We start from the raw sequence: 14,058 nt of genomic DNA, 5'->3' as shown, positions 1-14,058 counted from the left end.
ATCGCAATAAAAAGCAATTTTCCACAGTACTTTACATTTAAAGAAAAATTCCACTGAAAAGGAGGCTCTGGGAATGGGGCAGCAAGTCTCACAAGGGTTTCTGAGCTGAAAGGATCTATGGAAACCTCCTGCCACAGGTGTAGGAAGGTTGGGCTGGTGCAGAGAGCACTGGGCAGATTTTGGGCTGGGGAGATTCTGAGACATAGGCTTGCTACAGTTAAGCTTCTTTACCAGCTAGGCTAGTCCTTATTTCAGCTTGAGCACCAAAGCTGTGCCCCTGCCCTTGGTCACCCTCAGCAGCAGCAAACCCCTCATTTTAAAGCAAAGGAACAGTTTTGGATACCAGAGGATTTGGAGCAGAAGATCTGGATATTTTAATGTTGTTCAGCCTTCAGTCATCATGAATATCACTTTACAGCTTGGCGCATAAACAGTCCATTTTTGAAGCATGAGAAAATGAATACATTGTAACTATATTCTAGGCCTTCTGGCCCAAATTTGTTCCTGGTGAACTCCAGGGGCTTCAGTGGAGCGGCAGCAGCAAGAACAATCCCAGCTGTCTAGCTGTACTTTGTAATACATTATTTCTGATTAAAGGAGAGTTTACATGAAGATAAAGAGTTGGTTTTTTACATACTCAACGCACATGGGACTCAAATGTATTCGTGTAAACAAGCACATTGCTTATCAACAAGAAAAGTCTATATAGATGGAAAAAATGGACAATAAAAAGTGCTAAAAAATAGCACTATTCACTTTATAAAAAGGAATATAAGTAATCATGGTATCATTGAAAGAATGTATTAAAGCAAGACTAAACACCAAAATACATACTTCTTTTTTTCTCATAGTCCTTAATTTCCACAGAAAAGAGAGTGATGGGGATGCGGGTTGTGGATTGTGGATTGTGGGTTGTGGGAGGCAGACATGGTCAGGACACCCCTCAGAGCAGATCACTTCTGCTTGAGAAGTCCAATTTCATGAGCACTTTTCTAAAAAGAGTTTCACTGTCCTTTTTATTAGGAAATTTAGAAATAACAAGTTTCACGTTTCAAAGTTCAGTCATTTTTGTATTTCACCCAGGAAATAAAAAAGCGAGACATTTGTGAAGCCCTGTGAGAAATGTGTGTTTCAGGCAGTGGTAGGATACAGCTGCCTCAGCCCTTGTTTACTTGGTTTCTCCTCTACTTCATGCTCAGCATAAGGGATTTTAGAGTTATTAAACTTTTTCCCAGTTCCCGAGTCACCATCCCTTTACTCCATATTGAGTAGCTGCATATACAGCTGTGTGACCATTGCCCTCCCTGTTTTCTGTGCTTACCTTCCTGGCTTCAGCAGGAACCCCTTTGTTTTCTGTCACCAGGTGTGTCTTTGAAAGCAAATTCCCAATATGAAAGCAAATTCCAACACTCACTTTCTCCTAGACTGGATGTTAGTTCATCCATATTTCCAGCAATCAAACAGCTTCAGATGAGAGGAGTATCTGCTTTCACCTTCATGAGATGCGTCCTCCTCGGCCAGTTGCACAACAGGAACAAACTCCTCTGGAGGTCACTCACTACACCATGACAAGGTAAACAGTCCCACAAAGTATGCAAGGAAGAGGAGGGTGAATGCTTAAACTCAGGATGAGGCCCAGAAAAATCCCCATTTAATCATGCAGGGATCATGAGCTCAAATCTTGCTATTTAGGTGTTGCTTATGTCTTCACTACTGCATCCAAGAGGATGGTACTCACCCATTTGAAGAAGTTTTAAAGCCAAATAATACTCTTTTGGGAGTTCACAGCAGTATATACAACCTGAGAAAAAAAGGCCAGGACTCCCAGCTGCTCAAGACACAATGTTAATGAAATGTAGGAGTCAGTCCAAGGATCAGAAAGACAGCTCTTGGTAGGCATAGACCCAGAAGAAAAGGGAGTGTGGTGTCTGCTCCCAGTATCAGCTTGACACTATCCAAAGGAGACAGAACCATGACAGTAAGGGCCAGAGCAAAGACAGCCACCTCCAGATGACTGACTCCACTCCAGCCAGCTGGAAAGGGTTTTAATGTTTTTAAAGCTACTTTCCCAAGTCATGTTATATGAATTTTTAAAACAGAAAATAGTATCAGCTCAAAAGCATATATTGACAGAAGATCAAAGAAATAATGAGAAAATATGCACATTTTTCCTCTCTTGCTTCTCCAGGTCTGAAAGCCTCTCAGAGAGTGTCAGACCCAAATTCACCTGGCTTAATGCAAATACTGAAACATCCTTCTCATCTCTCTCTGGGCTTGCTAACCCTCATATATCACATTATTACCTTTTTCAAGCACAGATGAGCCATGCCTTTGGCATCATAGCCAGCAACATTTTTCAGCAGATTTCCAGGCAGTTCATAAATGTTACTAACACTCAAGAAGAAAACAGACTCACTCCATGGATCAATGCTGCCTTTCAGCTGGTCAAGGGAGTGGAAAGCAACAGACTTTTGAGAAAGTAGTAGTACAGGGTTTTGCATGACATCTACGAGTGCCCAAGATGCATAACCTCCTGGAGACAGGAAACTGGGGTAACTACTGGATAAAAGGAAAATATATGTCACTGTGTTTGGGAAGGAGAATATCTCCCTCAGTCCAGCCCTGGTGCATCTCTTGGACTCTGTGGAGTGAACACCGTGAGATGCAAGTGAGGGTAAGGGCCACTAATGAAGCCTAATACTCAACAGAAATCTCAAAAAAGCATGAGTAAAAACAGCTCTGCTGTCTTCTTTTAGTCATCTCATAAATTCTGTAGGGAAATCCTGGCTCTAGTGCCCTGGGGCAGCAGCACATAGGCAGATGTATTGCTCACTCCCTCGACATTTGGGGGTGAACCCCTCAATCCCTCAGGCAGGGTTAAATCAAGCAGCAGGATTCCAGCCCAGTCTCCAGCTGGCCAAGCTCATCAGGCCTTTAGTTGCCAGGAAGGCAGTTGTGGCCAGCTGTAAGGCTGATACCCCATCCAGAACCTGCCAAAGGTCAGAAGTCAGCTGGCCAGCTGTGAGTCCTCCAACATGCCCAGGTCCAGCTCAGAGGAGCAAGGAGAAGTGATGAGTAAATCAAAGTTTCTGCAGAGAAGGTGAAGAAGGAGGAGGAAAGGAGGGAAGAAAGGGAGTGAATGAGGAGGTTTAGGGTGGGGAGAGGTGAGCTGCCTGCTGTGGTTAAGCCTGATTGTTCCTGACAAGCAGGGTGAACTGGGAAGAAGAGATGCTGAATTTTCACTGAATTATAGCTATGAATTTGAGGTGTTCCTAGGCATATTTAGACAAGCACTACAAATAAAGATCCTTTCATTCTCTGAGAACTAATTACTAAAAATATATCATTTTTAAGCCAAACAGGAAGAGTTTGATCCTTTCCTACAGGCAAAATGAGTGGTTTTCCACACAAGCAACTCAAGAAATTTGAAGACTAAAAAGCAGGATTTTTGTCTTAATATTATATTTAAGAGATCTTTTCAAGGTTACTATGTTAGTTTTGCAATGTACAAATGTTCCTTTTGATCTGGACTTAAAATATGTATTTCACTAATATCGAGACCTCTGTTTGGGTTATTAACAGAAGATACGAGACACACACAAAAAAAACCAAAGCTCAGCTGCCTCCCTCAGTCCTAAGTCAAATAAGCAAGGTTTTCAGAGGTAAAATGCAACATTAATTGTATTCTAAAAATTGTGCAGAATTATGCCCTTCCTTGCAGTGAGTGATAGTCAGAAAACTAGCTGTAACACAGCCTGTGTGTTATATTCATTATTCTGACACCATGAGGCATCACTGCATCTGTCCACCTGCCTGTGAGGCCACTACACTCAGCCCCAGAGCCTTAAGCAATCAGACAAGTAGTAGGAGTTGGGATAGGTGGAGCTCAGTTTTTTGATACCATCACCTTCTTATTGATTTCTGGCCACAGCCTCCCTTGAATGAACATGTTTTATATAGAATAAAATCTTTCTTTTCAGTTCCACTTATTAATATTATTATCAAATATGTAGAATCTGAGCAGAACGGTGTATATCCCAACAGCCTTTTTCTTCTTCCCAATCCACAGACTAAGGGAAGCTTCATGGCACTCACTTCCCTTCCTTACAAGGATTATTGCAATTTTTGGCTCATGGGAGCTTTTTTCATAGGTGTCTTATAATTAAGATTTTGTTAATTGTTTCCCAGATGTCTATAGCAAAACCTATGGGTTCTAAACTATTGTAGTATGACTTAGGAGGCTATGGACAAACATCCCGCAGACATAACGCTTCCCCTCACACTCTGAAAAGCTGCTTCAAGAAGTATTGACCTTTTTGTGACTCTTAAAATGTCTGCCAGCCAAAGGGAGGTATACATTACCAACATGTGATTTGCTAGTGTTACTCTGCATACTTCATCCGAGATCACTTGCCAAGGTCAGCACAGTGCAGAATGAAATGCTGAAAGTTCTCTAGCTTAGCTCACTTTAAAATACCATTTAAAATCATCTGCACTCTATTAAATCCCGGGCATGAGAGGTATCCTTGGGATGCCATTTTGATGGAGGGGAGCAAACACTGCAACAATGTGTGAGAATCCAGGAAATAAAACCAGTGACGTTCACAGTCTTGCATAATGATCCCTGTGATAGAAGGCTTGGGAAACGATCCCTCAGAACCAAGACTATGTCTGTGACAAGGCACTTGCATACTCCTGAAGCATCTGCAATGACAGGAGTGTGAGAACACCTTGTTTGTATCACTGCATGACCCCAACTCAGGGCCTGAAAACCACTCCTACTTCACAATTAGTTCAGACCTATCTGTATACACAGAAAGCCCATTCTGGTCAAGGCGCCTCCTGAAACATCCTGCTAGAAAAGAACACTTCCCTCAAGGCTATGGGCAAGGGCAGAAAGTAATTTTGAGGGAAGCTGTGCACAAAAGGTGGGCTGGCCTTGCCCTGTCAGACCCACACCTGCCACTGCCCTGCTGCAGGCTCAGGAAGGCAAGTGCCACATCACTTACTCTGTGGCCCCTTGTGGGGGGACAGAGACCCTCGGTGTGCTACACAGACAGCCTTTGCCATCCCTAAGCAAATGCTTCATTTATCTTTGGTTCAGAGATGCTGCCAAAGGCCAGTCAGGTGATAACTTTTGGTGACATGACTCAGCTGGGCTGGGTTCAAGTGAAAGATTTATCAGAGGTGAAATACCACTGCCAGAGCCCTTGGCCACCGAATGCTAGCAACACAAACACAAACGGCAAATACGCCCTTATCCCACAACAGTGAGGTGTATATATCCCTTCCCACTCAGGGTGTTTATTACACAAAACATTTCTGGATGAACTGAAAGAGCCTGTCTCATCTTTTTTTTTTTTTTTTTTTTTTTGGGGGGGGGGGGGCGGGAAGCAGGGTGGGGAGGGTTGGCTAAGAAAGTTTTGAATTATAGCTAGAGGAGTCCAAAAAGTCAGAAAATTTTCATGGTAGGTAGACCGAATTGAGGGCCTGGAAGGAAACATTTGTTAAATCTGGAAAGACAGGAAGATTGGACCTGCCTATTTCCACAGCCATGCAGAGTAATGAATTTGCATCCTGGTAGGTAAGACCAAAGTTACTAGGAGTAAATTAACCTATATTGCTTTACTAATATTGTGAAATCTACCTCATGGCTTGTGAAAGTGACACATGTGGTTTATTCTTAATAACTTGACTAAATTTGTCTCTGCCAGAGCAATGAGTAAAAATCCCCAGCACAGCATCAGAGCTAGATCATAAGGGTGTCTTAAGAGCAGAGCCACCATGCAATTTTAAGGTCAAATTCTGGAATACACAGTCCATCCTCATACCCAGTGAAAGAAACATGAGCTTTGCAGGGGTGGATGGAAAGGGAAGATGAGGAGGCGAGGACAGAAAAATATGACTGTGAAATATTACTTTTACTTTTGCGGAAAATAAAGGCAGCTCTGCCCATAACAGGACATACAGTGTGAAAATTGAAACTTCCACATTTTTGTTGCTCCACGAGTGGTCTCAGAATAATAGACACTAGAGGAATAAGAGACAAGCTCCTAGGCCCCAGCCCGGCAAGGCACTCCATGTCCCGGCTCGGGATGGGGGACGGGGTGCCGCGCAGGCAGCAGCCCGGGGGCGACCGAGCCTGGCTGGGGGCTCCACAAGGATGCTGGCGGGAGCCCCGCAGCCGAGTCTCGCTGCCCTCCCCCATACCAGGGAATGTCTTTAAAGAACCAGCCGGCCAGACAGCTCTCTCACAGCACGTTTTATTTGCAGCGGGGATTCCAGGGCAGCGCGTGTGTCCCGAGCCCCGGGGTCTGCCTGCCCTGCCGGGGTGCGGCAAACTGCGGGCCGGGGGCCGGCGGGGCGCTTTGCCTGCAGCCCCAGAGGGAAGCGGCAGCCCAGGGGAATCCGGGCCTGCCCCTCTCGCCCGGAGAAGCGTTGGCAGGAGGCGGCCGGGCGCGGGGTGCCGGCCCTCCGGCCCCTCATAGCGCCTGGTAGGTCCGTCGGGGCAGCGGCGTCCCGGGGGTCTCCGGCCCCGAGTCGATGCTGGCGCTGGGCGACAGGGAGTCGGCGTCGCGGAGGGACAGCCCTGGTTCCTCCGCCGGGGAGAGACGGTCCACGATGCTGGAGAGGCAGTCCAGGCTGGACAGGGCGCTGCTCTGATCGGCGGCGTACCCTGCACCGGGGGCGGGACGGGGACACGGCAGCGCGTTACCGCGGGCTGGGCGCCGCGCTGCCTTCCCCGAACGCCTCGGGGAGGCCCCGGGCCCCGCCTCTGCCCCCCAGGCCGAGCCGGGCTTACCGTGGGCCATCTCGGCGCAGTAGACGGCGTCGAAGCTGCTGCCTCTCGCCGACCAAACGGGGCTGCCACAGTCGGCCTGCAAGACAGCGAGGGGCTAGTGCCGGCCCTGCCGCCCCCGCCCAGGGGCCAGCGGGACGCTCTCCGAGAAGGGAAAGGCCATGAAGGCCGGCGGGGAGGGAGGGAAGCAGCCGCCCCCCAGCCAGGCTGCCGGCGCTGGGCAGCGCCTTCCCCACCCGGGCCAGCCCCAGCCTTACCCCTCCAAGGCCGCGCGAAGAGGCAGCGGAGGGGACGCCGGCACCCGGGGGGCTGCAGGGTGCCCTCGGGCAGCGCTACCGCCCCCATGCATCCTCGGAAAGCGGAAAATCTGGGAAAGGGCCTGTTTCAAGGCAAACCGCCCGCCTTTTCACGATGTCCGGCTGCGTTCGGCCCGTCCCACACCCACGGGACTGGTCCCAGGGCGTTAGGCCGAGGGGGACCTGCCCGCGGGCCGTCCCGGGGTCCCCACAGCCCTATGGCTCCTGCCTGTCTTACCATCCCATCGGAGCAGCTGGAAGTGGGGCTGGTCGGTTCGGAGCAACTCTGTCCCGGCAGGTGATAGTAGTTTTCTACCTGCTCCCTCAAGAGCTCCTGGAGGCTCTCGATGTATCTGATGGCGTTTCTCAGGATCTCTACTTTGGGGAGTCTTTGGTTGGGGTTGGCAGTGGTGCATCTCTTCAGAGTCTCAAAAGCTTGGTTCACTTTCTTCAGCCTCCTCCTCTCCCTCATGGTGGCTGCCTTCCGCCGGTCCATTGTGGTGGATTTTCTTTTGCAGGCTTTGCAAGCCCACATGAGGCAGTGACCAGCTTGGTGGTGGCCAGTGGGAGCTCGGACATGCTCCTCTTCCTCGGAGCAGGCGGGCTCGGGGGCCTCGTGGGCGCTGAAAGGAGGCAGATCCCTGGGCTCAAAATCCTCGGGGAACTCGCCTTCCGGGGAAGAGAGGCAGGAGCTGTCATAGAAGAGCTCGGACGGGGAGAACTTGCAGCTGTCCATCACCTCCATCCCTGCTGCGGAGGCGTCAGTGCGGGACGGCGGCCACCGGCTCTGGCGAGGCGCTCCGCAGCGCGCTGGGGCAATTTCCTCCGTAATTAGCGACCCGAGACCAAGTGTCCTTCGGCTGATGCGGGGGGCCCTTATATATACATGGAAAGGGAGGCTGGCCCGCAGCGGCCAGTCTTTATTAGCATATCCCACCACAGCCCCTGCCGAGAGCTGTCTGGGCAAGCCCCCTCCAGTCCCCAAGAGACAATTTGCTCCGCACCACTCCTTTGGAGCGCCGAGAGATGGGCTCTTTTCTAATGAACGACCTCCCAAGAACGGGTTGCGACATCTCCGAATTTCCAACCAAGCCTGTGAATTTGCAGTTTGGTATGGAAAGAGGGACAATGGACGTGCACGAACCACTTGTCAGCGGCCCCTGGAGAGCCAGTCCTAGTCCCGATGTTCCCATCTCCCGTTTCCCATCACACGTTTCCTCGGGAGCAAACCTTTCACCTACACTGTCCGCTTGCATATCTTTATTTCCCACAGCCAGTGATCAAGGTCTAACCTGAAAAATGGTAACCTTCTTCTTAGACTTAAGATGTGTTTATTTTTATATCGAGGACCGCTTTGTCAGTAATTACAGTTGTGCCACCAAAGGCTCAAGTTGACAAATTGGGGGACGATAATGCACAGCTACTTCTGGCCAGGAGAGACAAGGAGGAGGGAAACTAGATTTTAGTGCGGTCGGATCAGATCACACAAAAAGTTACTCACAAAAAGAAAAGTGTGTGTGTTTGCTCCGAGACAAATCCCTTTCCCATTCTTTCTCCTACTCTTGTGACCTGGAGCTGCTAGGGACACAACAGTCAAGCAGTGTCTTGGGCTTGCTAATTTTCTGCTTTCAGGCAAACTTGTACCGTTACAGATGCGTCCCAGCTGCCAGTGCAACAAACCCCTCCTGGAAGTGTAAAATTTCTAACCCCGCAATCCCTAAGTAACTTTACACAAGGGCACAAAAGCCTTGCAGAGCCCCAGCCGCAGCAGTAGCCGAGCGGAGCGGTGCAAGGGTCATTAGAGTGGTAATGAAGCCATTTAACAGGCATTTGCTAACGCGCAGGAATCCTTTGGTTTCATCCAGGTGGCTTTTGTAGCTGAGGAAAATATTATGAGAAGGCAAAGGAAACCTTCCCTACCTGGGAATAAAATTATGTGACCTCGGCTATCTCAAACGGAGAGCAAATGACCCAGCAGCGGTTCAAACGCTACGGAGTCGGTTTGCGTGCCAGGAAAAATGCGCCTTCAGTTAGCCTCCCTTCAGGAAGAGGTAATGTGGTGGCACGGCGGGCCGCTTATCTCCAGGAGCCGCTGATCAAGTGAGCAAGATGGGTAGGGAAGCTTCTCCTGAGAGGGATGCCCTGTGGCAGCGTCGGGAAGCCCTCCCATCTGCATGGGCAAGGCGGAGAAAGGCAAGGGCTCGGCCTGTGCTGGGGCTGGAGGGGGCCCATCCTTGTTTCCCCACTGCCGCCACCCTCGAGCCCCCAAAGGCGGATTTCCACTCTTAAGCCAAAATTTTTCCTGAAAAGTAACCATGCACACACCCTTCTTCCTACGAAAGGATGCAAAATTATCTAAAAGCTGGGGAAGGCTACATCTGCACTGCTTTGGTTCATCTGGGGCCATAAACACGGGGAGCCCCCTTTGAAATGAATCCTGTATAAAAAGCAGGGAGTTGATAAAGGAGTAAAGTTACAGATTGGGAAAGCTCAGAATTTCAGGCTTCTGCCTGCGGTGCAGGTTGCTCTTTTTTGGGCCACAAATGAAATAGGACAGTTCTCTATTGTTTTCCTAAGGCAGCATCAGACAGGAGGGGTTCTGCTCGGCAGTAACTTGAACTCTTCACTGGGCTGTGGCGTGCACACACACAGACACACACACAATTTCATTTACCACGTTTGCGCTGGCTAAAATAGACCTGTTTACATATTTATGCTTCGTGCACAAATAAACTTGATCTTTAAAGTGCCGGTTGCAGTTCCGATCACCTTTCTGGGCTGGTGCATGCTTGGTTCCTCTCCAAGCATGCACTGTCGATCTCCCGGTGCTCAACGCCAAGCCCCTCAGTCCTGCTCTCCTGGCAAGCAGAGCTTTAGCTCGCAGATTTGACTCAGCTCAGTGGAGCTGGGGCTGTTAAGAAACGGGCTTTTCCCCAAAAGTGTTTGAAGAGCTGGAAAAAATTCTTTACTTTTCTTCTTGAATATTTTTGGGGAAATGGAAGAAACCATGGAAGGCCCTGTCACTCAGGAACAAAAAAATAAAACCAAAACCAACCAAACAAAAAAATACAAAAAAAAAAAAAAAAAAAAAAAAAAAAAAAAAAACCCAAAAATCAGTAATTAGTATCCCTTAAGGAGCCCCCGGCTTCTCTGGTAAAGCGATCTCAAATTTGCAAAAATGCAGTAGGCGAGTGGAACTTAAGAAAAGGGGGGAAAACACGAACTACAAGGCTGGCTAATGAGGCTGCTGGCGAAGGGCGGGGTGGGGGGGAGGGGGAGGATAGTGCTGCATTTCAGGGGGCTCAAGTATAGAAAGCGGGAACAGCCTTAGCATCAGACGCTGTCTGCTCCTGTGGACTGGTAGAGAGAAACTGGTGAACGTGTAAGGATCCCTTTAAATGGTGTTCCTCACCCCAGCCCTCCCCACTCCTCAGGAATCGCCGCGTCGCACCTATTCCTGGAGGGATTCCATCCCATGTGGGCACCGTTTGCAGAGCGTGCCATCTCTTCCCAAGTCCCACGCCTTTCTATTTAAGAGAAGAAAATCCTACCGAAACCATAAGTCACCGGACTGAGGGGGCGAGAGGTGTTTGCGGTCCCCCCAGCCCCGGCCTTCCGGAGCGCCTTTGCGCTGTGCCCGGCCGGCGCCCACGGAGCTCACCCCCGGGCCCCGTGCAGGAGCGTGTAACTTCATGCTGCCGAGCCGCTCGCCTCTGCTCCGCCGCCCGTGGGTGCCGGCAGCGCAGCGAGTGCTCCTCCGGGATGTCCCGACAGCAAAATTGTTTCCCAGTCGGGCTGGTGGGGCCGGGCGCTCCCAGCCGTGTGAGAAACTTTTGGTTCCCCCCAGCGCTGGGAACCGTGCGCACCTAAGTAAACACATTAGTACCTGCCAGAGGGAATTGTATAGAGGACAGCTGAAGAAGGCATTGGCCTCTGCTGGCTCCCCGGGACTCCCAGGAGAGATCAAAGGGACACGAGGGGGTTTTTAGCAGCCTTGAGACTGGGAAAAGTTGCTAGTTCCTGCTATCGGAGGGACGTCCCAGCGAGCACATGGTTCAATTATTCAACCTCCTCCCTGCCCCCTACGCCCATCCCTAGCTCATTCTCCACAGAAACTGGAAAAATCGTACGGGGTCCCCAAAGCAGCAGTGGTCCACGCAGGAATTCTCCCGTGGAAGTAGCTGCTGTGTCGCCTCCTGACCGCCTTGACCTCGAGCTCAGAGAATGAGCCAAGCTTGCTGCTGGCTGTCCGCTTCCCTCCCTGGATTGCGGGCCATTTCACCGAGGAAAATAAAGATGCACAATATAAAAGCCAAAACCAACCAACCAAAAAACCCAAACAAAACAAAAGGGGGGAAAACCTCAAACAAAACAAAACAAATCTCAAACTAAAAACAAGGTTTTAAACGACCGGTCGCGTCACTTCAGAGGAACGCGATGTCAACGCGGCAACACTACAGACGGGCACCCCATTTCCCCCTTCCCCCGCCTTCCCCCCATCGTTCCCGGCCCCGCAGGCACCTGGGGCGGGCGGGGGAGCTCAGGCACGCCGGGCCGGACACCCCGCACCGCGGGCCGGCGGAGCCCCGCATCCCTCCGCTCCTGAGGGAGTGAGCAGGTGCTTGGTTCCCAGGGGAGCGGAGCAGGTAGAGGCGAGGGAGGCTGTGTTGAGCATGGGATTTCCAGCCCGCAGAGGGGAGGAGGGAGCGGCAGGGGGCACTTGCATTTGCGTAAAAACTTGGATGACTTTGTGCGTGGTCCCTCCGGAAAAAGACTTAATTAAATCACAAACCTCTTGTCTTTACCCAGTTATTGCCCTTTGATTTTGTGATTCCAGGGCCCTGTTTGCTTTGGCTGGGGACTTAAGTAAAGATTATCGTTATTAATATCTAACACAAACATTTTAATTGCAAACACACTGACGACCTTCACTGGGAAGCCCAGCATGTCAGCTGCAGCCGCGGGGGTCACGGAGAGTCTCTTCGGGAGGTATTTTCTTTATTTAATGGAAAAACTCTCCTTTAGGCAAACTTACTCTAAACAATCGCTCAAGTTACCCTGCTGCTGGAGGAGACGCTGCCGTGGGGGTCCTGCCGGGCCTGTTGAGGTGAATGCCCGGCTGCGGGTAAATCTGGCTGCCCCAGTGTGGGCGCGACACTGGCTTTGAAGGGCGGCTCAGCACGGCTCCTGCCCTGATGCGGGCAGCGGGTCCCGCGGGGCTCGGATCGCCCTGTGAACTGTGTGTAGCCCTTCCCGAGGACGCGGCTGGCTTTGAAACAAATTAGGAAGGAAGGCGACGAGCTGCTAGCCCGATCTCAAATACTCTCTTGCCGGGCAAGTGCCTTCGCTATAGAAGCGAGCTGCACCATCTCCTTCTCTTGTGTCACGTCGCAGTGGTAGCACGCAGGGCCCCACGCTCCCGGACGCGCCGCTTTCTGAAGAGTCCGAGGATTCCCCGAGGCAGAGGGGTTTAATTTGAAAGGAGAAAAAAATGAGGAAGCTGTTGCATCACTGTGTCGCCACGCCGCAATTACTCCTTGCAAGGGAGCATCTTATTAGAGAGCAATTAGAGCTAGCACATGGCTGTTTTAAAAACTCGGCTGGTACGGCGGCACAGGTAGGGTGGTATGAAGGCACGATCGATTAGAGAGCTAGCTCTCAGGGCAGGCTCTGCCCAGAGCTTCCGCTTCAGAGGGGTGTGCTCGTGCCCCAGATGGCCAGGAACAGGGGACACCTTCGAAACGCGACTGTGACCTTAACAAAAACCAGAAACAAAGAATAAATCAAGGGCTAAAGTTGACGAGGAGACCGCACGCGGGTAGAATTGAAGTGTCCTCTGTTTACTTGTGCAGGCTGTCCGGCGAGCCCTGTGTGTGTGCCAGGGGCAGAATGCGCTGTTCCCTGGTGGTCGCCCCTTCCCGGGGGTACAATCTATTACAAACCGTAACGCTCTGACTGTGAGCAGCTCCGTTCCACCATCTCAGAGAGGCTGTGTTTTTTTACACCACTGAGTGAAAGGCATCATATGCTGTTTACCCCCCCCCCCCTCCAAACTCTTTCGGTCGCTTAACTCTTTCCTCCCTGAAGGACCCCATTCCCTTCTCCCTTCAGACTCAAGGAAGTCAAGGGGAGTTACCTTTCCTGAGAAGAAACTACAGCTCCCTCCAGCCCCAGAGGGAGCGGGCTTCTGTCACAGCCAGTTGCTGCACCATTAGTGCAGCAGGCATGTAATTTTTGCCGCAGACCGGCCCTGCGTTCAAGTCCTCGGTGCCGAGATGAGAAGGTGAGATGCACTGAGCCTCTCTCAGCTGAAGGACCGAGGCAAGAGGTCGGGGGGAGGACGACGGGCGAGGGTCTCTTCTTTCGTGCCCCGTTTCTAACCTCACCTTCCACGTGCAGGGCCAGGCCGGCGAAGCATATTTGCTTAGCAAGGTACTCGAGCTGTTGGGCATTTTAGGGGAGCAATATCGCTTTCCAGGGTGACGTGCGTTCCGCAAGCACGGCGAGGAACCGGGCCGCGGAGCGCAGCGGGCGGCCGGAGAGGCGGCGGGTCCATACACCCACCCGTGCCCGCCCGGCTTCCCCGGGAGCCCACGGGGGATTCACACCGCGGGTGCGGCCCTAAAGTGGAAGAGACGGTCCTTAGAAGGAGTAAACGAAGGAAAAATCTGTCCCGTGTCCTGCCTCCAGTCACACGGGTTTGCTTCTGCTACATGGGTCTCTTCCTGCCTTCATCTCGCTGAAGTCAGTGGCAGGTTTTAACTCCGGGATCGGGTTATTTTATGAAATTAAGAGGACGGGAGGAAAACACTGTAACACAAAGAGCTTTATTTTACAATCCAAGAAATCCATCTGTTCTTATATACAGTATCACATTCCACCATTTAAATATATATGTTATGTTTACAAAAGAAAAGACAGTACTGAAATTATTTACAGGAACAAAATGAGGCGGGAACTCTT

The 14,058-nt window shown here is 50.8% G+C and overlaps 1 protein-coding gene across 1 annotated transcript; it reads right to left on the bottom strand.

Annotated features, from left to right (window-relative positions):
• Positions 1 to 6,461: 6,461 nt before the first annotated feature.
• MYF5 (myogenic factor 5) lies at positions 6,462 to 8,193 on the bottom strand. Its single transcript, XM_066318486.1, has 3 exons — positions 7,334 to 8,193; positions 6,803 to 6,878; positions 6,462 to 6,676 (listed from the first exon to the last, which is right to left on the bottom strand). Exons 1-3 carry the CDS (start codon positions 7,838 to 7,840, stop codon positions 6,483 to 6,485), a joined length of 777 nt encoding a protein of 258 aa, XP_066174583.1. The 5' UTR covers positions 7,841 to 8,193; the 3' UTR covers positions 6,462 to 6,482.
• Between the last annotated feature and the right edge of the window lie 5,865 nt (positions 8,194 to 14,058).

This window comes from Sylvia atricapilla, chromosome 5 (genome assembly GCF_009819655.1).
Source record: "Sylvia atricapilla isolate bSylAtr1 chromosome 5, bSylAtr1.pri, whole genome shotgun sequence".
Lineage (NCBI taxonomy): Eukaryota > Metazoa > Chordata > Aves > Passeriformes > Sylviidae > Sylvia > Sylvia atricapilla.
The sequence above is the reverse complement of the archived record's forward strand: the minus strand, read 5'-3'. Positions and strand labels throughout refer to the sequence as shown.

What these genes read in the sequence shown, in the direction of transcription:
- MYF5 (XM_066318486.1), bottom strand. Translation starts at nt 7,840, where the DNA reads ATGGAGGTGATGGACAGCTGCAAGTTCTCCCCGTCCGAGCTCTTCTAT. An exon ending in CCAGCTGCTCCGATGGGATG is followed by an intron (nt 6,879 to 7,333) that starts GTAAGACAGGCA and finishes GCTGTCTTGCAG; the next exon opens with GCCGACTGTGGCAGCCCCGT. An exon ending in CTGCGCCGAGATGGCCCACG is followed by an intron (nt 6,677 to 6,802) that starts GTAAGCCCGGCT and finishes CCCCCGGTGCAG; the next exon opens with GGTACGCCGCCGATCAGAGC.